Source organism: Drosophila virilis, chromosome 2, assembly GCF_030788295.1.
Source record: "Drosophila virilis strain 15010-1051.87 chromosome 2, Dvir_AGI_RSII-ME, whole genome shotgun sequence".
In the NCBI taxonomy this organism is placed as follows: domain Eukaryota; kingdom Metazoa; phylum Arthropoda; class Insecta; order Diptera; family Drosophilidae; genus Drosophila; species Drosophila virilis.
Window position 1 is genome coordinate 27,388,894 of NC_091544.1, and position 24,435 is coordinate 27,413,328.

The 24,435-nt window shown below is 38.0% G+C and overlaps 1 protein-coding gene across 2 annotated transcripts in view; it reads left to right on the forward strand.

The window, feature by feature from the left end:
- Positions 1–1,410: 1,410 nt before the first annotated feature.
- Ace (Acetylcholine esterase) overlaps positions 1,411–24,435 on the forward strand; it is a 51,812-nt gene continuing 28,787 nt past the window's right edge. Inside the window, exons 1-5 of one of the 2 annotated variants that reach the window (XM_015170568.3) lie at positions 1,411–1,827; positions 16,096–17,033; positions 19,992–20,130; positions 20,195–20,740; positions 20,802–21,009. In XM_015170568.3, the coding sequence (XP_015026054.1) occupies positions 16,747–17,033; positions 19,992–20,130; positions 20,195–20,740; positions 20,802–21,009 (1,180 nt within the window). In that variant the 5' untranslated portion in view covers positions 1,411–1,827; positions 16,096–16,746. The remainder of the gene's footprint in view (positions 1,828–16,095; positions 17,034–19,991; positions 20,131–20,194; positions 20,741–20,801; positions 21,010–24,435) is intronic. The other variant, XM_002056133.4, reaches the window with a different exon arrangement.

A 24,435-nucleotide genomic window follows, 5' to 3' on the forward strand; every position in this document is an offset into this window, starting at 1 on the left:
TTTGTGTTTGTGTTTGTAAAAGAAAAAGTTTCAAATATTGCGAGTGTGTGTGTGTGTGTGTGTGTGTGTGTGTGTGCGTGTGTCTGCTGTTACTTGTGTATGCGTGTGTTTGTAATAAAACCGGACAACGTGCGATCGATTTTTGAGGGCCTTACAGTGGTAATTAAACAGACGAAATGTGCACAAATTAGAAATATATTTCAGAAATCAGAAGAAGCACGAATATCAGCGGTTATATACCTACTACTTAACTGTGTGCATGTATGTGTGTGTTAGCCATAAAGCTTTGACAACATTTGCTCAACAAAAAGAATTCTATTGGATTGGGCAACTCTGCCTCTTCAGCACCCCGTTCCCCGCGCCAAACGTAAAATACTCGACAAATAAATAAACAAACGGCCACTAGAGATAATGAAATTTTGTTAGGCACAAAGTATACAAAGAGAGTGAAAGAGAGTGACAGAGAGAGATAGAGACAGAGAGAGAGTCATAGAGAGAGAGAGACAGAGAGAGAGTCATAGAGAGAGAGATAGCATTAACAGCAACAACAATAACAGCAGCAAAAGCCGCAAAATTTGAGGGGCAAAGAGCTGAGCGGCAACGACTGCCAAAAGTTGCCAACAAAAACAAACAACAAACACAAAGAAAGCATGCGAAAAAAAGCTTCTTGGCCATAATACAGAAAGGCGTTGCGATGGAGACGGAAACAGCGCAACGACTTGCCGTATAACAGTTACGAGCAAAGTAACAGCACGGACGCTCCTAATAAGCGTAAACGATGATTATGGCCAGTCAGCCAGAGGCACTGTGCACAGTGGTTCCAATACTAAATTGCAGTTATGTTTCTAAAAGCTTGCACAAGATAATGTATGTGGAACTTTGCTAGTCTATGGTACTCTAGTATATGTAGCTATTTTAGAGGAATATATAATATGTATAAGCAAAACGTGCAATACATTTTCGTTCATGCATTCAAAAACATTAAATCAATAATCAAATATTAATAAACAAAGTCTTCTACCAACAAAATAAATGATTTTAATATATTTATTTCATGTATCTTATTTACCTCGGCTTTATTCTTTTTCAATTAATTGATTAAAATTATTATACATTATTTATATATTAGAAAATATCAAGAAAAGATCAATCAATTCTAACTTATTTAATTTCGCATATAAAAATGTATGCATATATATCGACAATAATACAAATGTTGAGGCAAAAATGGAACAATTTTGTCACACTGTGCAGGGCTCGCTATTGTAGCGGGAACAGCCGCGTGAGAGAGTAGCCGAGCGGAGAGAAAAATCAGAGGCAAGAGCGAAAAGCCGAGCGCAGGTCGTAGTCGTAGTCGAAGTCCGTATGTTTTGTAGCACAGTTTAAAGTACGCATTGCGATGGTTTTTCACTTTAGTTTAGCTAGAGACATCGTCGTGAAATGAACAGAAGCTCTGCGAGCAACTGCATTCCAGCGGCGAATCGACGGCAGATTTGAGTGCGCAAAAAGATAAAATAATAATAATAATAAGAATTAAAACAATGCATAAGTAAATAAGTAAAAACACACACACATATTAGCAAACACATGTAAAGACTATAAGATTGTGTATTTGTGTGAATTTCCCAGTTTTGGTGGTACCAAATTATTGCCAAAATAACAGTGTCACAGTAAAAGAATTATCAAATTTTCGCAGCAATAAAAACGCATCAAAATTAAATCTTAAAAAAAAATAAAGAATTAAAATAAAAACTTAAGCAGTGACATGTAGAACGGCAGAGAGAGCGAGAAAGAAAACCTTCAGATCTGAACGAACGAAAGCTCAAGGTAAGTAAATCCTTGCATGAACGGCTGTTATCGACTTAAAGCTGCTGTTGCCGCTGCCTAACAAGTGTGGGGCAAGGAGGGAAGCGATGGCCGGGACCGGTCGAGGGGTAAGGTGGATGTTGTTGAAAGACTCATATTATTATGATGCCGATTTTTGCATTTAACGATTTTTGATGAGTTCCTTGATCCGTAAAGTCCTTAGCAATTTGCAGCATACGCACACACACACACACACACACACACAATCAAAGCCTGGCTGTGGGACCAGGCGAAAGTGTCCTACAAATTCATAATTCGCCTGTTTATATACACATTGCTGTATATGTAAGGCACACACAATCACACACACACACACACACACACACACACACACACTGGATTCTGCAGGTATTGGTGGTTTATCGACTGGCTGCCTCAATGTCTGCCCGCTTGTGCTGCCTGTCAAAAAAAAAAAGGAAATAAAGAAAGCGGAAAAGCAAGAAAAACCATCCAAAACAGCGAAAGTGAAATTTTGTATAGACACACACACACGCACAGGCACTTTTATGTATATGCATGATTTTTTTTATATTTTGGCACGTAGGCTCCATAACTTCCGCTCGGGCGGCTCTCGCGCACACCTGTACCCAAACACACTCACAGACACACACACACACACACACAGACATAACTTGACAGCGAGCAACATTTGAAGTTCTGATGAAAAGACACATTTTTATTTCGGATGAAGTACATTTTCTTCTTCATCTTCTTGAGCTGCTAACCTTTTTATCATTGTAAAAAAGTTTTCAAATTTGTTTACTTCATTTTTTGTTGCTAGTTCTTTCCTTTTTTGTTGTTGTTGCTGTTTGTTTTGTGCAGTTGGGCAAAAACGCTCGCACACAAATTTCGCTTAATTCAACTGTCGATTTATCACACTTAAAGCAACAACAACAGCAACAACCAACTATAACTATAACTAGTCGGAGCACATCATATTATAGCATATCATCATCGTGATGATGATCTCGCTGATTGCGATTGCGTGTGGAATTCGGTTCCATACCATCTGAGTTCCATTTTATTTGATTCTGCGCTGCAATCATGGGGCCTATTTATATTCTATAAAAATGCCACACAGTTGCAAACATCTGTCCAAACTCAATGTTCGTTATGTGGACTGTCTACTTTTTTTGTGGAAATTCACGAAATGTGCGGAACTGCACTTTAGATTGAGATTTATTTGAATTTATATTGTGTACACCCAAAGAGAAAAACACAATTTAAACAAAAATCTGCTATTTTGTGGAATTTTCACAAATGGATTTTAGTTTTTGCTTGTTATTTATTTTGCGTATTTGTTTTGTTCACGTTAAATCAGAGCACAGAAATTAAACAAACATTTTAAAATACTTTGATCTGTTTCTATTTATACCCTGAACCCATTTAATGAGGCTGAAAGGGTATCATGTTTTTGTGCAAATGTATGTAACAGGCAGAAGGATGCATCTCCGACCCCATTAAGTATATATATTCTCGATCAGCATCAAAAGCCAATGCCGATTTAGCCATATTCGTCTGTCTGTCCGCCCGTCGATAATTTTGTCCGTTTCCAAGCAATCTATAAGAATCTATATTAAAATCCTATGAGCAAAAATTTTAGTAAGAGCTAAAGACACAAAATTTAACATATAGAGCCGAGAATAGTATAAACAGATCAAAAATCATTAATTTTATTAGTTCGAGCTGTGTTTGTCAAATAAATAATTTTTAGTGTATCAGGCACAGCTAAATAGAGCACTCGTATAAATTCATACAAAATTGGACATTTAAATGTGATAAATTTGCAAAATGTCTGAAATATGAACCATTTTGTGCTTTGTGCGAAATAATTTCATTTGCTTTTGATTTTTTGCCGAAAAATATATGTGCACAGAGTTTTTCCAACAAACTATTGGAAGCCAGTCTTTAAAAGTTTGCAAAAATATATATGGTTTGTGTGCAATGTCATCGAGAGTCGAATGTGTTTAATAAGTATGAATAAGAAGCAGAGAAAACTTCTTTGATTAATTGTCATGAAATGAGCAACGCATATAAGGGGACTTCCTCGTCGTCATAAAGTATATATATTCTTGATCTGTCATCATCAACAGATATGTCGGTATAATCATATGCGTCAGCCTGAAATATATTGAGCTTCACAATCTTCTCTAACTAGGTTTTAGTTTTGGCTGCGAATTTTTTCATCGTAATTTATTCGAGTTATTTCGAGTGTAAATTATGGCAGTTGACAGAATAAAGTTAGTTTGGTCTTTAAATATTTGTATTGTTATATTTCCTTTTTTAAATTGCATATGTATAAACTTATTTTCTTTTTACAATTAAGTTGGACATAAGCTTAAGGTTTACTTTTAATGAAAGCTTGTGCTTTTGTAATATTTTCTTTTGTTTCCATTTACAATGTTTGATTGTATAATATCTTTGATATATTGTAATATTATTCCACTCTTATTCCCGAATTTGTTCGTTATTTGCCTTACCTTATTTTATGACTGACTGTAAAAGGCACATTAGGTTGTGCTCTTTGCATTTTATTGGATATATTTCGTTTAAGGGGCCATATTATGCAGAAAATTTGACAAAAAGAGATTAAAAGCGAAAACGAAAAATGCATTTTCTTAGCTTATTGACAAAGATTTATAACAGACACAAAATAAAGTCATTTGTAATATATTCTTTTAATAAAGTATTTGCCATATTCATATTTCAATGTCAACTATTCGGCTTTTTTTTGTTTTCATGATATCATATATTATCACAATAAAAGATGCCGAAATAAATGAGAGCAGAAACTGTTCTTGTTTTATAGGACAAGCAAGTGCTTTTTAGTTTTTTAAATTTCAAATAAAATTGCTTGAGTTTAAGCTGTGTTGATTTCCTCTTGGTGTAGCCAGTTTAGTGAACTATTCACGCTTGAATCATTGTCATTCACTTCTGGAATTGGACTGCAATCGACTTCCGCTTGGCATCAGCTCATCGTGTCAGAGAACTCCGTGACCACAAATGCCCGGGCCACAATGCAGCAGTTCATTTGCGCGCACAATGACCATTTGTTGCTGCACATCCACACAGAAGCAGAACTCAACCCAACGTCACAGCCTCCCAGCCCCAACCAATGGAGATTCCGCGTATAGAAATGCGTGCGGATACAGACAAATCATTTGTTCATTTAAAGTGAACAAATTAAGCGGAGATTTGTCCCGGCAGCTAGATATATGTATATATGGCATATACCGTATTCCTCTTGTCACCCCAAATGCATTCGGAGTGAACTATCCGAATTGCATGTCGCTCCCAGCGAGCTCAAAAACTTAATTGAATAAATGTTCACAATATATATATCAACTTACAATGGAGAGCTGAAGCGTGGGAGCTGTTGGCTTCTTGGGTGCGTTTTTAAGGGATTCCAAAATCCACAAAGCGACTGCCTCTCGGAGGCGGCTTCTCTATTTATTTGCGCATATTTTTTGATTCAATGCCAATGGAAAAGTAAAAAGCGCACAAAGGCACAAGGCTTAAGGCGTGAAACACTTGAGAATTGTTTTGCACTTTTATGTTTGTTTGCCAGCTTTTCCTTTTCCATTTTCTTTTTGTTGTTCGGAGAATTATTTGCACTTGCTTCACTCCACGGGATTTCGTTGGCTTGAATATAATTTATATACATACATACATATTTTTTTCTTTGCCACGCGTCCCCTTTGCGGCTGGGATTTAAGTAGGTGTGTGTGTGCGTGTGTAGGTGTGTGTGTGCTGGTGGATTGGTTCCTTTGACTGGCGTGTTCTGAAATCGAGCAACACATAAAATTCACATTTGCCATAAAAGTATGCAAATGGAATGTCATTAAACAATCGGAAGGACAAACGAATAAGTCTAACAAAAAAAAAAAAATAATAACAAATAAATAAAGAACTAACAAAATTTATCTTACGCTCTTATATACCCAGCTCTATAGGGTATGTGTAGAGAATTTAAGCCAGAGTGAAATTTGAAAATCCCATCCCTGCTTAGTATTATGGTTGATTACAATAATCTCAAAGGAAAGTTATTGACAAAAACTATTGCCGCGCAATAATCTCAGGTAGGGAATCGAAAGAAATTATAAGGTATCAGATCATTTGAAATATATAATGCTCTGAGAATCCATGATAACTAAGTCCTTGAGATTATCTGAAATAATTCAGAAGAGACTTCGCAAGAAATGAATAAATTAACAAATTCTTTTTGCCTTTTGAATCATATCGACATCAGCAAAAGTTCTTCAAGCTTCTCTGCAAGAACCTGCGAAAAAGGCAAAACAAAAGTTTAAGAAGATATCAGATCCTTTAAAATCGAATATCCTCTCAGAACACAGTTATCATTGTTAAGCATTGACGACAACTAGTTCCTTGTTCCATCACAATAAATTAATAAGTCAACAGATCCTTTTTCTTCAAGAACCCGGGTATCATATCGGCATCAACAAAAGTTCTTTAAGCTTCTCTGTAATAATCTCAGCAAGAACTTTGCGAAAAATTAATAAGGTATCGGATGATTTTCTTCAAGAACTCGGTTATCATATTGAGAGCAACAAAAGTTATTTAAGCTTCTCTGCAATAACCTCAGAAGGGACATCACAAAAAAGAAAATAGCAGATCCTGCCACAGTTGACGTAGCATTAAAACGCAATTTTATTGCATGTCCTTGGGGGGCATTGGAATGGCGTTGCCATCATTGTCTTAAGGACAACAACGGCAGGCGGCGACAGCCCAACAATAACAAAGGGAAACAAACACAAGGCAGGACGATGAATAAAGAAAGAGACAGAAAATATGTTTGTTGTTTAACATTAGTTTTATGCTTCTTCTTTTTTTTATATGTCCCTTCGCTGACTACTTTTATTGTTTTCCAGTTCTGTTCTCCTTGCGGCCATTGCCCGGCTATAATAATACGATTTGTTGTATATCTACTGCAGGCTCATTAGATTTTATGCTTTTCCCTATTGAAGTTCAAATGCATTTCTCCATTTTTTCTAACTCCGCCATGGGACACCGTTTTATTTGTTATGGAGACTCGAATGTCTTAGGAAAATCAATTTAGTTAGAATATAAAGAATATTATAATAATCTTTCAACTAGTTTTCTTTAAGTACTAATACTTGACTGGCTTAGTCGACTTCATTTTTTAGATTTATGTTTAATAATAAATGAAGTAAAACTAGCAAATAATAAAATTGTCTGTGCAACATTTTATCTTTGCTTTTCCTTGCAATGTTTTAATATGTTTTTTTTTTCTTTTTTGTTGTGGAAAGCATTCCAACCATTTGGAAACGAAAGGGTTCAAGCTTAGGTACCTAGACTTATGTTCATTTTTTCATTTCTTACATATCCTGTTCAAAAACGTAAGTCCGAAGATTTATATGTGATAAGGATATATATGTTTCGCAATATCCCAAACAAAAATAATAAATGAATAATTAGTAATTATATTTTTTATTAAATCTTCTTCAGGATTTCAACTAATAACAAATCAAAACTATGCTGGATCTATTCAAATGCGCATTACTGTTGCGCTGGGCGGTTTCTACATACAGATAATCACTTGCATATATGCATGTGTGTGTGTGTGTGTGTGTTGGGTTGCGCTGGGATTAAAATGTCTGCTTGGGTATAAAAAATGTAGCCAAGGGTAAAATAAAAGCAAGTACGAAGTGCCGCATGTCCCAGTCAAAAGGAGTAAGCTAAAGTTCTGTTGCGTCTGTGGGAATTCGCGGCGTATGCGCGATTTTTGTTTTGCAACCTGGCTTTAAGCAGTGCAGTTAGATTAAAGCGCAGCTGTGTCAGCTAAATTAAGCAGACACTTAATTTTCATTGGCTATATTGTTATTTATTTGGCTGTGTATATAAATTAATTAAGTTTATTTTAATTACGCATACGCAATGTGTGCAAATTAAAAACAATTCGTTTTTCGCTGTCAATTCTGTTGGCTGGGCAATTACATGAATTGGGACTAATTGACAGGCGCAGAATAAATGTAAATAATAGAGGCATAATTGTAATTATTGTTTCAAATCAAACATATGTATAATTACAGCATATGCCAATTAAATTTCCATTTGAGCGCCGCCCCCCGTTAAGCCCGAACAACAATCCGAAACCAACAACTTTGTATTTAAGAGCTCACAAATCAGACAGCTGCCAAGCTCGTGTTTCAGCTGGAGCAGTATCCATCTAGCCATCTTTCCAGCTATCCATCCATCTATCTATCTATTATATATAACTCCCTTAACGCACTGATTATCGTCATGGGCAACCCAATTAAAGCTGTGTACGCTGTTATGAACCTAATTGAATCATCGTCATCATCGTCAGTATCAGCATCAGCGTCTGCATCAGCCCCATTATCATTAGCTGTAGTTGATACTGTGATTGTTGCAGCAAAGAACTAGCGATGCGTAATATCGGTAGTGCATAATTATGCATGTGATGTGTGCGTGGGTGAGAAGGGCGGGGGAGGGGGGGGGCGGTTAATTCAGTACTGTGGCACGTGGCGTATGCTTGATGTGCTGTAACTGATATTTCCATTTTAATTAGTCGTCCCGCCCCATTCAAGCCCGCGACTCGATTTTATGGGCTGGAAAGGACGATACAGCTTCCATGCACATAGCCAATCTGGCAAATTTGTCTTTTGTTTTAGGTTTCGTTTATACCGAACGCTGTGACATCACAGCCTGGGTCACGCTTTGACATTGTGCGGTTGCCCTTTGGCCAGCAGCAGTAGCGGCAGCAGCGCCCGAAGGCAGTTGCTTTCATTTCTTGCGTCATTTTATGTGAAAGCCGCGTTCACATTTGACATTTTACAGAATCAGAGCAAGAAGAAAGAAGAGGAGCAGCAAGAAGAAGAACGAAGAACACTTAATACACAACATGCTGGGCGGGGTCAAAGCCAACCAATACAAATCACTATAAGCATTGGTCGTCCTGGCGTATACTTAATATTATTTAATTGTTTCCTTAAATTGCTTAAAGAAAAATTTTATTTAGTTTGCTGTTTCTTTCAGAGTATTATTCATTGTATATAATCTACTAAACTATCTCAATAGCAGGCGAATACAACATAATCAGATCTCCAACATATTTCTATGTTTCTCACACAACATTTTCTGACACATGTATACTATTCTAGGCATTCCTAGTGGAAAGTTTTGTATATATTTAACTGTTTTACCTATCCCCCGCCACTGGAAAACTTTAATCTACCTGAACTATTTATCTTTAAAAAAATATGTTTATGTTCAATTTAAAATTGAATCAAAAGTTGGAATCACTTTTTTCTGCCCATATTAGTCGTGTAGTAAGAATCTTGAAGCCGAAAAATAAGCTTTCGCTTATTAAACCTTTTACCTACACTTTCCATTCAAGAGTCCTGGGTTATGCGAAAATGTTCTTATCAAGAACTTTATAAATATGTTTGAAGCCAATCGGACAAATTCGAAACTTCGCTTAAATATTTATACAGAGAAAGATGGTATTTATCTCGAATAAATTGAACAACTTTGTTTGAAAATGAGTTTGAGGTAAACAAAAAAGTTGCATGCAAATATTTTTGGCAATTTTTCCACTCTTTTGGATGAAATTTTTCAAAACCCTGCCTGCCTTAACGATAAAGCTAAAGTACCTGTATTTACATATATACTACTACTATATATGATAAAATAGTAACGGCTTTTAAGCATTCTTACCATCTGGCAACATTGTATATAGTTCTTATTTAGTAATGTTCCTTTTATACTCAGGCTTAACTTTCGATTAAACGGTTAACCGAATCATTGCATATCGCTATCTCTATGTGCATTTCAGGCATACTGGAAATATGTATTCTTGTGCGGGTTTGGCTGAACGAATTTATATACTTTATGGGTTCTGATTTGTTTTCATCTGTGTGTTTCACATTTCATGACGATATTTCTCATATGAAACCACTTTTCGCGTATACAACCCGGCGTATGCTTAATTTTATTTAATTGCTTCAAAAAAGTGCAAAGAGTTTTGTTAATTTATTCTTACATGAGAAATTTGTAAGAGAATTGCTTGTAGGCATTATTTTCAACTGCAGGATATTTATTTTATTTGGTTTGCCGACATGCACATGCAGAACTCTCTCTTCATAGCCAATCGATGCCTCGGATTATATAATAAATAAATAAATAAAAAAAATAATGTCATTAGCTTTAGAGTCATGAGTTTGTTGCACGTTTTCGGGGTCGTGTGTCGCCCACGTACGGGCTGGAAGTAGATCCAACCCTAGTTAGCCCGGCTTACAGTTAAGTTGGGTAGAACAACTCGCTCTCTTTCAAAAAAGTACGAAAAACGTAAAGGATAGTTGACTTGTTCATATTTATTTGATTATTGATTTTCACTGGCAGCCTTCTCGAGACTGGCTTTAAGTGCAGTACCGGGACACCCCAGAGTAACCCGAGACCCGACCTCACACAGATACACACACACCGCTTGAGATTCGCATATGTCTTCGAGTCGGCTGGGCTGGCTGATGGTGATATCATCAAGGTCAGCTCCATGCTCAAATGAGCCGAAAGCAAGCGGTGTACATAAAGCTGAACACTCGTACCACTCGCAGGTCGCACTAAATTGAGCGTCTCAGCGTTAACGAGCGCTAGCGGCGCCGGTGGCGAGGGTGGGACGGTGTCGGTGTCGGTGTTGGCGGTGTCGGCTGTGGCGCCATGCCACTAAAGTCGTGGCCGGACGTAGCCACGCGGCACTTGTTTAATGATGGGTCACATCTCCCACACCCCAGCTGCGACCGCGTCCACAGCTGCCACATGCGGTGTCGGAGCAATAAAACCGAAGCGCCACTAAATTCCTTCAGTGTACCCACCCCGCTGCCTCTCCGCACACCCAAAGTGCGCGTGCCCCCTGCTCTGCTGCGGCTGATGTTTGCATATTGCGCATCCTGAAAAATAAAACCATATGCTGCACAAAGACTGCTCGTTAACCAGTTGGCTCTCAATTAAGCTGAGAACGTTATGTAGATAGATATTTGCTTTACTTTAAACTAAGCTGTATAGCTATAATGTTGAAAAAACTTCGCTATTTAGCTAACATCATTTTTCCTCAAATATGCGGTCTGAAATTACTGTCATTTTAATTATTTTTTCACTTTAAGTTTTTTATGAAATTATCTTAAAAACTTGAATAGATTTGATAAAAGTATAATTATTATTAGACTTTGTGCACACTTTTTCATATTTGTATATTGTATTAAGTATTATTAAATTTTAATAATTTATTTAAATTAATAGAGTTTTAATACAAGAGTTTGATTTTTAAATACTAACGAAAATTGGCACGAATATCATTGGATTTAATAATGTAAAATGATAATAATAACAACATTGGTAATAATTTCAATTATATTAAAATAAAATATTGATTTTGTTGGCTCGAGGCCAGGGGCTATATTTATTATATAATCAACAATAAATACAATAATTGTTTTTCAAGCTGCGCTCTTTGATATATATAAAATAAAATATTTTATTTTTTTACATTTTTAACTTTCATAAATTGAAGCCAAGACCTCGAGCCATAACGCTAAAAATAATAATAATAATAATAATAATACCCGAAATACCGATACCCTGATCCCTCTTGTACGAGCTTCCTCAGTTGGACTCGAACCTGAAACCAAGAAACTACTTGCTACCGCCTCTACTTTGCAGCCATTAACTAACGTGTTTAATCTCTTAAACTTTAGTTGTTACTTTAACCTATATTTATTTGCTTAATATTTGTTCCAAAAAAGTTAGCTCGGGAGTTAAGCACTTTCTAATTAAAAAGTAAATACACAGCTAAAACCATTCCATTCTCAACTAATATGCTTAATGAAATATATTCCTAAAGATATGCAGATCTGATCTATGAGCGTTTCTGCAGGGTTGAATCGACTTTCAAATGTCACGGAAACAATTAAACAGGGTATTTAATGCTCGAATTGGCAAATCTAAAATTTTTATGAGGCGCTCAAAAACGAGAACAAAACATTTGTTTCGTGTGGTTCGTTTGGATTTGTGCCACGCCCGCGTATTTATTTTATGGCGCCAGACATTTGGCTAATGGCTGCAACACGATGTTGCCACACACAAAAGGTCAACTGCACAAACTCAAAGACGCGAGGCGACTTTAATTTATCGAAAAACCGACAACACACAGATACAATCAGACCTTGGGCTGGGGAAATGGTTGCAAAGCCTCCCACCTAGTTACACAAGAAAACACTTAAGAGTTGAAGCTGTGAAATGTTTTTCACAATTTTCTGTTAATCAAATTCTGTTGCAATTATATTTAGGAATCTCTTTAATATGTAACACTTAAAGTACAAGTACAGTTTTCTTGGCTAATTTCATGTATATATATAGATGTGTATATACAGGTATATATATAACAGACAGCTGTCTCTCCAACCTGAGCCAATTTATCAATAAAGTGACGCCAGTCGTGGCAACCCTCTTCAACTCATCAATTAAAACTATGGACTTATATACACCAGCTGGAAAAACAGGCGCAACGTCAACGTTTCAGTTTAACGAAAACACAAATATAGGCAGTCCACTCCCCTTCCCAAACGCCAACCGCACCATCGACTCCCCATCTCCTGCTACCCGGCACACGCTAACCGAATTGTTTTCGTTGCCTCGTTTACCCTTTGACTTTCAGAGTTCGTTTTTGGCTGTTGTTGTGTATCTTTTAAGCAGGCGAAATTCGCAAAAATTCTGAAAGCGAACGCAAACAAAACAAACAAATAGACGGCGCCTTATGGCAAGGGGGGCTGTGGGATGTTGTGGGGGTGGTTCCCCGTTGCCCAACCCTTATACAGTTGACCTTTGCACAGTCAAGCTGATGGCTGACTGCCATCCCAGCCCAAGCCCCGTACACCTGCTCACCTGTGTGCCAGCGTCCTTGTCATCATCATCATCATCATCGTATCGTTAGAGTTACCCCCATGACCCCCTGACCCGACTACTCCGCTACTCTCATACCATCACTGTTTATGCCTTGCTGCAAACTTTGAAAATTGTAATTTAATTTGAATGTCATTAAAATTTGTGCGGCGTAAGTTAAGACCCGCTGCAACCCGCACCCCATCCCTCCGCTCTTGTTTTTACCCTTTCTTGTATATAATTCCTAGCAAAATATAATACACAAAGCATTAAGACTAACATGCTGTAATCAAGGTTAGAAAAACATGTTGAATCTCGCTGGTTCAAAACCCGAATTTCTGTCTTTTTTTTGACATTTGGAACATGACCTCGAGCCATACTAGATGCGCATAAAAATGTAACCTAGATCGAAGCCAAAATGAAAATTTTTATTTTTTCAGTTTAGATCGTTTTCAATGTGAATAAAAACCGAGTTGGTTCGAACGGTGAGCCGAGCTGCCGAGAATTAAATTTATTTTCTTGCAGTCGAGATTATATTAAGAGCCACACGATCTTACATTTCATATCATATAAATATATAGAGTTCGCCTCTTCGTCCTTTTTTCTATTATGGGAAATTTAATCAAAATGTTGCTGGCACAGCTAAAGTTGAGAGCATAAATTGTGTGTGGCATAAAAATTAAATAAAATAAATGAAACTTAATTTCAAAACTGACGTCTTGTCTCCCTCCTTGCCGTGATAAACCCCTCTAAGCCCCCCCCTTGGCTCATACTGTTCTCATAAAAAAATGCGCATTTTGATGAAAAAGTTTTTAGTGAAGCTAGCAAGTGGAAGCACAGCAAACGAAGCGGAAAAACTGCTGCAACCGCAAGAAATTAAGAAAATATTCACTTAGGCACTCGGCGCCTTATCTGCGGGCGAACAGCCGCGACAGGCGCAGACGCTTCTTGCCACTCGGCTAAAATCCACAACAAACAGAAAATAAATGAAAAAATAAGAAGAAAGAAAAACTAAATGCGTTCTGAAACGACTTTGCCTGGAATTGAAAGTTTGCAACTGTCAAGTGCAACAGTGACTGAAAAAAGAAAAATCCAACGTGAAGTCTGGCATTCACGAGCAGCTTGTTTCAAGAATTCCAATTGACTTAATTTAAGAGAAATGCAGTCGACTTCTAATCACATTTTAATTGTGCTGCAAAACAATATTTTAACAAGCGCGGCGCCAGGAAGCAGTAGCAGTAGACACTGGCTCGGCGACCACCAAGAGCTATTATACATATATATACATATATATGCATGCATAAACCTCTGTACCTAATGGGCTGCCATCATGCAATCTAGCTGCTGGCTCAAGGACAAGGCAGGGGCAGTCAATACGAAATGCTCCTTGCCACGAAACGGAAATAGGAAACCTCGACTGCAGCCTCTGATGATGTGTGTATGTTGCAGCATTCGGGAATTACTCTAGAAATGAGTGAAAACGAGACGATTGGAGATAACATATCCTTGTAAAACAAGCTGATAACGTCCTTATGGAAATAATTAAATGAATACTAGATAGATTTCTGACAGGTCTAAATTAAATTGCTCTGCCTTATGCTTAGATTCATAAACTAACTCGCGCGGAGTTAAGTCGTTTCGATTTTCGCACCGACCTCGATTTTGAAAAAAAACCGTGATGCACTTATGATAAAAAAAGGAACTTAAAAAGCATTACAGAAAAAAGTCGCAATAACCATGCTGTTAAAATGCGAATGAATGTGTGTTTGTACATGTATACAGAAATTCTTAAAGATGCTGCGCTATTCAATTTTACAAATATATAATATTTTAGTAGCAACATATCATGTTTCGTGACTCTAGCTCTTATTATTTACCAAAATTTTCCAAAAAACAGGATATCTATATCGATTCTTATCGATTGATTAGAAATTCTGCCTGTTACATACATTTTTAATGGGTTCAAGGTATAAAAGAATGTGCGCTAAATTTGATCTGGCAATTATCTAAGCCATTTAATGATTGGTCCTGGAAGCTGTATAATATGTTAGTCGGATGCTGTCATGGCTAATAGGAGGTTAACAAAGCTGGTAATTCGTTTGAATAAGTTGCCTTGTAATTTGAGATCTATTGTATTTCTATGAGCTCTATGTGATATGTGACAGAGTATGTGTATTCCATATGGTTGCACATAAGGAGAAAACAAGTTTTAAAACACACAAAAAGCAGACAAAAGGACGATCAAATTTAGATAGGCTGGGAATGCAATTGAAAAATAAATATACTTTATAGGGAAAGAGCATATACATAAATAAATGTAAGGCATTTTTAGAAATAGTTCTAGATTTAAAGAAATATATAAGAAAATTAAGTTTTATTATTATTCTAATTTTTATTTTTCAATATCTTATAATTATTTTTATTATTGTCCATATTATCATTATCTCATCTTATTATTATCTTTATTCTTAGTAATTGTGACTTGTCGAAAAAAAAAAAATGTTTTTCTTTGTATCAATATTCCTGTTATTTAAATATAAATTCTTAAAATTCTTAAGAATTGTATTATCACTCCTTATTAAAAGAGCTGGCTTCTTTGGTTTTGTAAATACATCCCTACACGACCCTCACTTTTTGTCCATTTGCCAAACTCCTTCGCCAATAAAAGGGTTTTTTCTTAAAGATGATTCTAGCAAGTTGCTAAGACTGGCCTCAGCATGGATACACTTTGATGTTTATGGTCCTTTTAATGCTGTAATTGACAAGTCAAGTGATATTTATATATATAAATATATATATATATGTATATATATATGTGAATACATTTTACGATGCATGCGCAAAGGACAGAGAAACAGCAGCTTTAGAACGCGATACTCGACACTTGAGTGTGGCCCCGATATTAAACATGTAACAAAATATATATATATATTCAAATATGTATATGTATACGCAAGTGAGTGGTTATATGAGCCAGTGAGTGGGGCTGGGCTGTGGCACTCAAAACTTTGAATGCGAGCCGAGAGCAGAGCGCAGCCTCCAGTTTTCTATGTTTTTTGCTATTTCAACTTTGCTCGATGGGTAAACATGCAACACACAGACACACACGCAGACACAGCAGCGCAAACATACCTAAATATCGTAGCATACAAATGGGGGCAACCGAGTGGCAGCCAAGCCAAGTCAACATGCACTTGTGGCAGCAACAGCAGCAACAGCAGCAGCAGCCAGCTGTGGCAGCTGTGGCAACTGGGAAAACTAAGACAAATAACTTAATGCCTTTTCTATTTGCAGTTCAAACAATAGAGCCGCTGCCACGGGGAGGCGCCACAAAAGTGCAACAGCTGCACAAAAACTGGAAACGAAACGAACTGAAACAAAAGCCCAAAAGTCAAAGTAAACCCAGACAGACAGAGAGGTACAGCGGGCGAGCCAGTGCGAGAGAGAAAGGCAGAGAGTTGCAGAGAGAGAGAGAGAGAGAGAGAGAAACAGAAAGAGTGAACGTGAGAGAGACAGAGTGGGGCAGTGTTGGAAGAATGTGTAGTGCAGAGTCCACACGGCAGCTTCAAGTGGCAACAACAACAACGGCAGCAACAACAAACACAACCGGATAATAAGCATAAGGGGTAACAACAGCAGCAGCAACACCAACAAAAGCTGCAACGAGTGCGTCAAGTATTTGCGATAGGTTGCAGCGGGGCAAGCGCTGGCCTGTGCCAGCAAACAGCAACATAAAATCCAAAGCCCAAAACTTAATCCTAAAACCTAATCCAAAAACCAAACGGAAACAGCAGCAACAGCAACTGCAGCCAGACCGACGTCAAGCGGTGGCAAGTGGCAACAAGGTGACGTCACAGGCCGCTAACTAGGACACTAGCAAATCTCGTTAGCAGCACTCGCATCCTTTGCACCCTTCGCATCCGCTTCCGCATCGACATCCGCGACATGGTCTCTCGGCTGCGTCTCCATTCGCTGGCCGCCGCGCTCTTCGTGCTGTCGCTGCAATTGTCCAGCGTCTGCGGCATCATCGATCGTTTGGTGGTGCAGACCAGTTCCGGGCCGGTGCGTGGCCGTTCGGTGACGGTGCAGGGACGTGAGGTGCATGTCTATACGGGCATACCCTATGCCAAGCCGCCAGTCGATGATTTGCGCTTTCGCAAACCGGTGCCGGCCGAGCCCTGGCACGGCGTTTTGGATGCCACACGCCTCTCGGCCACCTGCGTGCAGGAGCGGTAAGTTGAGCGAATTGCGCTCGTTTAGCTCTGCAGATGTAGTTGACCTAGAATTCGGCATGCAATACTGCCGTTGACCCAACTAGCTGCCAGTGACGTCATTGCGACTGCAATGCATCCAACTGAGAAAATAAATATATATACATATCTAAATTAAGTGCGTGTCTACCCTATGTATTCTACTTACTTGACAATTAGTTGTTTACGCTAAAAACCGAAGAGTACCATATCGAAAATAGTTCGATTAGTGAGCAGCATATTTATTATTTAAAACTTAATTAAATACAAATAATCCTATTAGAATATAGAATAAATTAGAAAAGGAGAGAAAAAAAGTGTTGAAATTTATTGTAGAATATAGACAGGAAAATACACAACAATATCATATTTAATTCTAATAATATATTAAATTGCGATTAATAGTTAGGATAAAGAGATGGTGATAGAAACTTACTGACCAAAGTTTAGAAATAAATGTGCTTCATAATCTTTCTTAATTGGCTTTCGATCCAATTCCCCAAAAAATATTATGGCAATAATATTAACGCAATTATTGATTCTGGAACTGCGTTTCTAGGGCAGTTACTCTCAAACTGTCTTTAAGACATAAGTATCTGATGGGCGTGACCACAAAACTAACAAATTGAAGTTACGTGCCCTAAAAACGGCGCTTAGATTGAGAATCAGAAAAAAGCCAAAAGTGGCCTTAAACCCGAACCAATGAAAGATTATTTAAAGTGGGGTTTTTTATAGATTTTGTTTGTTTTATTTCAATTTTACTGTTTGTATGGTAACGACCTTATTGAAACATATGTGAATATTTACAATACTACTTATTCTAATGTTAAGTCTAACATATTAAAATAAGTCTAAATGCTCCATTGAGTAGGAGAGCGTGCTCGAGGAAATTCTTTAAATTAGGGCTTGGAGTCTCCAGTTCACTTGGAATTGTGCTTAGATGAACAGACAGACCGATAGACGAAAACAATAATATAAGTCATAATATTCTACATATTCTATATATATTATTTTCTTAATTCTGTTTTCGCATGCATTCTACGAATTGCCATAGCTCGCGCATATATTTTAAGTTTCTAGTCGAAAACATCGAACACAGACTGGTAGAAGAAAAATGTCTCTATATTCTATAGAAAAATTTTAAAAGATACAATTTTGAATTTAACCACTTGCACAAAAATCAATAGCATACTTTTTGGGGTAAAATTATACAACCGAAACCCTTTGGCCTTAGACATCTAAAAATGTATACTTAACTATGACTAAATTAACTTAATTAAAGCACAGACTAATTAGAATAACTTTAACCAAATTTCCTTGTCTTAAATTTGTTTTATATTTAACTAAACTAAATTTTAAGTTTTATGAAAAATACAACTTAACTTAAAATATAAATTTAAAGAGCTCCCTTGGGGAGTAGCCTAAAATGTCAAAAAATGCAGACTAAACTGAAAGTTTGTTCAAAATAACATTTAAAGCAATGAAAAATTTGACAAAATTAGGGTATACAAAAATACAGCAATAGAGTAATAAAATTGACAATTATTAGTTCCATCTTACTTTATTTTAATTTAAGCAGATTCGAATCATCGAATTAGATGATATATGTAAATATGCGTACCCTTACTATATATACTAGATGATATTATAAATATATACACATATTATATAGTGTCTCTATTAGTAGACTGCCTTTAGGCCCAAACCCAAATGTTCTCTCTTCACAGTTTGGTCGATATATTTGGAATGTTTAGGCAAGCAGATTGGCAAGCATAGCATTTCAGGAATGACTCAAGTAACTTCTATCTTTGATCAATTTCAGATATACAAAAAGTACTTAATGGAGGGACTAACATGGTATTTTAGTTAACATAAATCAATTAGCCTCGACTGGAACTCAGCTTATTGTGGCCACAAATCAGTCTAATGAATTTCAAAAGCTATTCTCATTTGCCACACACAAAGACATTACGAGTGTGCGTGCGCTTGTGTGTTTGTGTGTGTGGCATAACGGAAATTAGACAAATATAGAGATACAAATGGAGATTGAGAGATATAGAGAAAGAGAAGGACGGACGAACGGAGACAGAGTAGAATCGCCTCTTCCGGTTTGCTATAAATTACTTTTTATGCGAAGTGGCAAAGTTAATTTCAATTGACACGAAACCAAACACACCCACAGAAAACGAACCAAACGGATATGAATTTATTGAATCACACTCAAACACACACTCACAGCCAGCCAGCCAGCCAGTCAGCCAGTCAGCCAGCCAGCCAGAGCAATGCGTAGCGTCCAGTCTTGTTTGAATGCTTGTTTGAATATATGTATATATCGATTCGAGGGACTCAACATTTATAGGGCAAACGAACTATGTTGCTAGTGGAGGAGGGGCGGGACAGGTAATAGGATGTGTACAGATGCGTGTGTGTCTGTGTGTGTGTGCCCTCGAAAAATGGCACAGTGAAAATAAAACAGGCAAATCAGAAGAGTGCAAATAAAAATAAATAACACAGCTGATTACTTTGTCGTAATTGGCACGAGCCTTACAGCTACACTTAGAGAAAAAGTTGCCTTTAATTAAGATCGACGATTAGACAGCCCACAATTAAAAACGAAAACAGCTCCTTTAAGAAAATTATACTTATTTAAAATAAAAATATGCATTTATAGTTCTAAATGGAAGTAGAAGGAAGTAATAATTTATTTAAAAAAAATCCTGATCATGTGCTAAGAAAACAACAAAAACTCTTGATTTAAGTACAAAATATTTATTTCAGGCATTTGCATCAGAGCTTTAAGTACAAGTCAAATTAATTTTTCGGTATTTAAGTATATTAAGGCTGAGGGAATAAATAAAATTAAATAAATTTAAGCACAATACTTAGATCTTTTATTGTAAGACTCTGAATTGATCCGACGTTCTCCCTGCATTCCCTTAGCTATGAATACTTTCCGGGCTTCTCCGGTGAGGAGATCTGGAATCCCAATACCAATGTTTCTGAGGACTGTCTGTATATAAATGTGTGGGCGCCGGCAAAGGCGCGTTTGCGTCATGGACGTGGTGCCAATGGAGCCGAGGTAGGTGCCAGAGAGTCTTTGCATCCTTTCTCCTGATGTAATCCTCTTTTTGTCTCTCCGGCAGCACTCTGGCAACAAGCAGGCCGACACGGAGCATCTCATACACAATGGCAATCCGCAGAACACGACTAACGGGCTGCCCATCCTCATATGGATCTATGGTGGGGGCTTCATGACGGGCTCGGCCACCCTGGATATTTACAATGCCGACATTATGTCTGCCGTGGGCAATGTGATCGTTGCCTCGTTTCAGTATCGCGTGGGCGCATTTGGTTTTCTACATTTGGCGCCAGAAATGCCGGCAGAGTTTGCGGAGGAGGCGCCCGGCAATGTGGGCCTGTGGGATCAGGCCTTGGCCATACGCTGGATAAAGGATAATGCCCATGCCTTTGGCGGGAATCCCGAGTGGATGACATTGTTTGGCGAGTCCGCAGGCTCGAGTTCGGTGAATGCACAGCTCATGTCGCCGGTCACTAAAGGCGTGGTCAAGCGCGGCATGATGCAGTCGGGCACCATGAATGCGCCCTGGAGTCACATGACATCCGCCAAGGCGCTCGAGATTGGCAAATCTCTGATCAATGACTGCAACTGCAATGCCTCCATGCTCAAGGTAATTCAAACAAGCTCTCTATCTGTATCTAAGCTCTAATCATAAATCTCTTCCCCTACAGACCAATCCGGCTCATGTGATGAGCTGCATGCGCGCTGTGGACGCCAAGACCATATCGGTGCAGCAGTGGAATTCCTACTCGGGCATACTCAGCTTCCCATCGGCGCCAACCATTGATGGTGCCTTCTTGCCCGAAGATCCTATGACACTGATGAAGACGGCTGATCTAAAGGATTATGATATTCTCATGGGCAATGTCAGAGATGAGGGTAAGTTTTTGACTAAAGGAAAGGGCAGTTTTCGGCAATCGTATCATAAGAAGGTTAGATTCGATCGGCGGTAGTGCGTGCTTCTTTTCGAAGAATTGGTTCTTCTTTATACCAATTTTGGTGTATCTAGCTCACATGATCTTCGAGCTTTATCGATATTATGAATAATGAAAACTAATAAGCTTCAAACTCATTCTGTGTATTATATACACGAATATGCATTTCAAATTTAAAGTTTCCCGTTTTAGTAGTTGCCGAGGTGAACGAGTTGAGGTCTAGGTCGACTTGTCGATGTGATAGAGAATATATTTACTCTTCTTCCTTTTACATACCTTTGCATCAAAACATGAAACCCATTCAAGATATTTTCACTGAGTTCAGCGTTCAAAAGAAAACCGTAAACTTTTTTAAGCTTGTGCTGCGAAAATCCTTGGGTTAGTTGAATTGTTGCTTACTTTTTCAGCATGTTTTTTACTGTATTCATAGCGTGGACATCAACTTAATCAAACTAGGCTTAAGTATCTGTCCAGTGCTTTTTAAACCCCAGCCCGCTTGCCTGCTCTTGGCTAACAATAGCCTGACACCCTCTCATCAGCCCTTGCCGGATCTCTCCAAGCCTCGCTTCCACATTGTTGCAATTGTATTTTTGGCAACGCCTTTGCTGCTGACGTCAGCAGTGTGCCAAATTTTCGCAAGTGGCAGCTGCGCTTGGCCAAAATGTAGCTGCAACCAGTCGCCATTATGTTCATGCTCAGCCAAACCGCCCACCCCCACGCCCTTTATCACCCCTGCCAGTGTCACATTTGTTGCAGCTGCATCCATTTGTGATTTTATTAGTCTTTGTTTACTTTTTTTCTTTTTTCTGTGCTCTTTGCTGCCATCGCAAGAGCCAAAGCTTTGTTGCCGTCGTTTTATGTTGCCGTCCGTTGTGGGCGTGGCAGCCGTCTCTTGGCCGCTTATTCGTATGCTTTATGGCCCATTGTACATTACTGGCTTACAGAGAAGTTTGCCTGGCTTTCTGTTTGGTTGCCTCACAAAAATGCACTTTGTGTAATGGCTGCGGCTTGTGGCAGCTCACTCGAAACGTGCCACAAATCAAGTAAGCTTTAAGAAAAACTCGACCCAAAGTCAAATTTGTCAACGCAGCTGCAAACAGCAGCCAGCAGCCAGCAGCAGGCGCCTGTAAAAACCGAAGGAAACTTCAGCGCATACGCATGAAATTCACGAGAGGATGCCAGACTCATACACGCAGCACGCCCTCGGGAGGGGCTTTACTCGAATCGGGGGCAATGTCAGGCGGAAGCGCCGAAGCTCTCAGCCATGCGGAGCGGCATCATAAATTATTTAAATATATACCGTTAGCTGCAACGGAGTCCAGCATGTTGCACCCACTAAATGATGGGGCACGTGCTGCAGCTACTGCTCTAAGGTCTGCCCAGGGGCTAGGGGCATGGCTGCTCAATATATCACAGTTAAAATAGGGACAAAAAATAAATTCAGGAGCATTTCGAGTAGTCTTTAAAGAGTATTTGTTTACTTGGTTATAGAAAATATATAAATTTTAATGAATTAGTTAATAAATTGATATAATGACTACAGTTGTCAGACGGAATATAAAATGGGGAGTATTTGTAGTACACTTTAACGAATATTTATTTTTGCTTGATGAGTTAATGAATTAATGGGTTAATGAAAAAAGCTGTTCAATGAAATGTATAACAAATAGAGACTTAAATGAGAGGCATTTGGAGTCCACTTTAAAGAGTATTTGTTTTCCAATAGGAAATTATACATTTTAATTAATTAGCTTGAAATGTGCCTAACAAAGTGTATAACATTTCCATTGAAATTAAATATTAATTTATTTAATTTCAACAAAAAAAAACTTTTATAATATGCACAATTCGAATGCATTTAATGCTTGAATAAACAAAATATTCGTTTTTAATTTAACACCCATAAAGTATAAAAAGATGATTTTGTGTGGAGTCCCAAAAAGTGAATTAAATAATAATTGAAGAAACAGCTAGTGTGATGCATTTCACACAATAAAATAAAACACCTCATAGCATAGATGAAAATTTGAATATTCAAGTAAAAAATTTATTATATTAGTTCTGATTCAAATCAGAACTAATTTTGCGAATTTAAAGACATTTGACAAATTTGTGTTCATGTTACGATTATGTTGTGTTTTAATGATTATGTTATGTTATGATTATTTTATGCTATTATAATGTTATGTTATGAGTAAGTCAATTGTTTTTAACGAGCCTTAAAGCAACTTAACTAAGTCAAAATATTTAATCTAAGTAAAAAGTATTCGATATTAAATTCCTTTTTATTTGTAATGCCATCTCACTCTGGCACACTTAAAGTACTGTTTGATTTTTAAGCTCCCAACAAATGTGTATTTAATTGAAATCGAAATATTCGCTCAAGCCGAAAAGAATGCAACGATTTTTTCTTCATACTTGAGCGCCTCTGCCCGTTCGGCTTGGGCGGCGTCGGCTGCTGCGTTTCCCACCATTTATTGCGTGTGCGTTTGTGTGTTGTCCTCGTCCTAACGGTAATGCTTGAGCTTTGTGTGCATTGTTCGCATTATTCGTGCCAAGCCGCGCGCTATTTAAAAAATTTCCGTTCGTTTTGCTTTCTCTTTCTCATATTTTTTTTTTTTTTTTTTGCGAACTTTACGTTTGTGTATGTCGGGTTTTGTTTTCGTATAACAGATTCTCTTGCGCTTTGTGTGCGTTTTCTTTAGATTCGCTTCGCTTTCATTTTTTTGTTACCATTGCTGCTTCGTCATTTCCAGGCGGCAGGCACCGAAGCACACAAGCATACACACACAGACACGTGAACACTCGCACACTCACACAGTCACACACACACAGTCACACACACACACACACACGTAGAGCGACATAAGCACTGGCACTGACACACAAGACTCGGGGCACTGGCGCTACAGACACGTGCGCTTTTCTGCTCACTTTCACTCATTGCTTGCAGCTCCTGCTGCCACTCTCTCTCTCTCTCTCTGTCTTTCTCTGTCTCGCTCGCTCTTTCGCAGACTTTTTCTCGCTCGCTTATATTGTCGTGTTATTGTTTTTGTTTTTGCTGCATATTACAGCCACTGGCGCTGCTGCTGCTGCTGTTTCTAGCTAAGGTGTGCGTGCCCACAAGACGACCACAAGGCAAGCTACGGTTCGCATATAACTGTTCCTCAATGCCTGTGTGTGCGTCTGTGTGTTTGCGTTTGAGTGCTTGTGAGTTCAAGGTCATCTAGCATTTGAAACAAAACACAATAGATTACAATGCGCCGCACATATAAGAAACATCTTAATTTTGTTGCTGGCTTCACACTTTAAAGCTGCTGTTAATTTCACAGAACTAACTAACTCAATAAAACCACATTCAAACCAGGCT